The 2,535-nt window shown below is 39.4% G+C and overlaps 1 protein-coding gene across 1 annotated transcript; it reads left to right on the forward strand.

The window, feature by feature from the left end:
- The first annotated feature begins 785 nt into the window (after positions 1-785).
- LOC124018291 (trace amine-associated receptor 13c-like) lies at positions 786-2,292 on the forward strand. Its single transcript, XM_046333568.1, has one exon. It carries the CDS (start codon positions 838-840, stop codon positions 1,795-1,797), a length of 960 nt encoding a protein of 319 aa, XP_046189524.1. The 5' UTR covers positions 786-837; the 3' UTR covers positions 1,798-2,292.
- The last annotated feature ends 243 nt before the right edge of the window (positions 2,293-2,535 follow it).

The following is a 2,535-nucleotide window of genomic DNA, read 5'->3' on the forward strand; positions in this document are numbered from 1 at the left end:
GGAGCTGCCAGAGCCTCCCGCCTGTCCGGCGCTGCCAGAGTCTCCCTCCTATTCAGTGCCCGCTGTAAGGGTCCCCAGTTGGCGGCGAGGGTCACACCTCGTAAGTGGGACATGACTAAGGTGAAGTGGGGTCTATGTCCCGCACCAGAGCCGCCACCGCTGTGAAATGCCCACCCAGACCCTCCCCTATAGGTTCTGGTTTTGCAGCCGGAGTCCGCACCTTTGGGTGGTGGGGGGGTAATGTCACGTCCTGACCTTAGTTCCTTTTTTATCTCTATTTTGGTTTGGTCAGGTCGTGAGTTGGTGTGGGAATTTATTATTTCTTAAAACTGCATTGTTGGTTAAAAAAGGCTTGTAAGTAAGCATTTCACTCCTAAGGTACTCACCTGATCGGAGCTTGAGAGAAATACATTTGAATTGATTTGGAGAAAATGTACCATTTCTCTCATCTCCAACTATCAGTAAGGCTGAAGGACAGGCTCGCTGGGCACAGCAACATCCAATCCTGTCATACATTACATCATGCTTTCATTAATTATTTGTTCATCCAACCGTGTGTGTGTGTGTGTGTGTGTGTGTGTGTGTGTGTGTGTGTGTGTGTGTGTGTGTGTGTGTGTGTGTGTGTGTGTGTGTGTGTGTGTGTGTGTGTGTGTGTGTGTGTGTGTGTGTGTGTGTGTGTGTGTGTGTGTAGAGAGTTCCTGGGGAGGGGAGTGGCTGTCAGTAACTCAGGGATAAATAGAGAGGCAGAGCTCAGAGTTTGTCAGAAGGCAGACCTGACCGGGTCACACACAGGACCAAGCAGGAGCAGGACCTCAGCATTTTCACCTTTTATTACAAATGGAGAAACATGAAGATATTAAATACTGTTTTCAAGATGGAAACTCCTCTTGCAGAAAGGCTTTGCTATCGACATCTATCTACATAACACTGTACGTCTTCTTCTCATTGATTTCAGCAGTTACAGTATTTTTGAACGTACTGGTGATCATCTCCATCTCTCACTTCAAGCAGCTCCACACTCCAACAAACCTGCTCATCCTCTCTCTGGCTGTGTCAGATCTCCTGGTGGGATTGATTGTGATACCAGTAATGATTGTAGCAATAATGGAATCATGCTGGGGTTTTGGGGAATATTTCTGTGCGTTTCATTTCTACATGACTTTTTTATGTACTTCTTTATCGCTTGGCAATTTGGTCTTGATATCTATAGACCGCTATGTTGCTGTGTGTGATCCCTTATTGTACCACTCTAAAATAACAACAACAAGAACTGTCTGTTGTATATCCATTACCTGGTGGTGTTGTATCATATATGATGCTGTTATTATAAAAAAAGTTGTAAATATGCAGGTACTGCGTAGGTGTTTGACAGAATGTTTTATTGTTGAAGGAATAACCTGGGTTAATATAATTGAATTTGTAATTACAATGGTTGTCCCGTGCTCTATTATTATAACACTTTATATGAACATTTTTGTGGTGGCCAGATCACAGGCCAGAAAGGTGTTTTCAAAAGAGACTGCCAGGGTGTCTGGTGTTAAAACTGTACAGGCAAATAAGTCTGAGAGAAAAGCAGCAAAAACTCTGTCTATTGTTGTTGTCAACTATCTCATTTGTTGGATTCCATCTCTATTTATTTTATTTTTTTTTTCTATTTTATTTGACAATTTATTATCATTATTCATCACTTTTCTGCCACTTTTTAATTCCTTAATTAATCCAATCATTTATGCTTTCTTTTATCCTTGGTTCAAAGTGACATGTAGACATATTTTAACTCTGAAATTAAGGAGTTGATAGTTCCTATAATTGTATTCCCTCGGTAGGCCAACATAGGTTTGATATAGTTTTGTAATACAATTGTTGTAATTATTTATTTCTTGAAACAATACACTGACATTACTTTTCTCAGTATTGTCATCATAGATACATGTGGTGTAGATACATTATGATTTGTCTGAATTGGAATGGAATGACTTGGAGGAGGCATGAGAAGGCATAAGGTTGTTTTATAAAATACATTGTAGTCATTGTGGATTGTGTACTCCAAATACCTAAAGCTGTGGTTGTTCCGTGTTACTTAATGATAGTATGCAAGTTTTCTAAAAGTCCATTCCGAGGACGTCATGAGTCTTTCTATATGTTGTTTAACATCTCCCTCTAGTGGCTCAATTGTGACACAACGTCTTAATCAAGTGGTGTTCAGTTGAAATGTACTATACTGCTTATCAGATAACGTCCCAGTCTATCTCAGTGGTGTATTGTATAAGTAGTTGATTTTAAAATGTAAGAAAATGCAATTATGTGTAACACTTTATAATAACATTCAGTAATAAACCATTTGTAAGGCATTTAGAGTTTGCTCACCACTTAATATTAATGCCACATTTGTGAAATGTTTCTAAGCTTGGTATTCTCACATTTATAAATACCTTCTACATTATATATATTAATTATTCAACACAACAGCCCAGGAGACTGTAGCAGACACTTCAACCTCAACATACTGGGTATTAACACTTCCAAAACTCTCAC

Source organism: Oncorhynchus gorbuscha, unplaced genomic scaffold (genome assembly GCF_021184085.1).
Source record: "Oncorhynchus gorbuscha isolate QuinsamMale2020 ecotype Even-year unplaced genomic scaffold, OgorEven_v1.0 Un_scaffold_4626, whole genome shotgun sequence".
Taxonomy (NCBI): Eukaryota; Metazoa; Chordata; class Actinopteri; order Salmoniformes; family Salmonidae; genus Oncorhynchus; species Oncorhynchus gorbuscha.

Bases quoted from the DNA above. Each gene is read 5' to 3' on its own strand.
- LOC124018291 (XM_046333568.1), top strand. From the start codon at position 838: ATGGAGAAACATGAAGATATTAAATACTGTTTTCAAGATGGAAACTCC.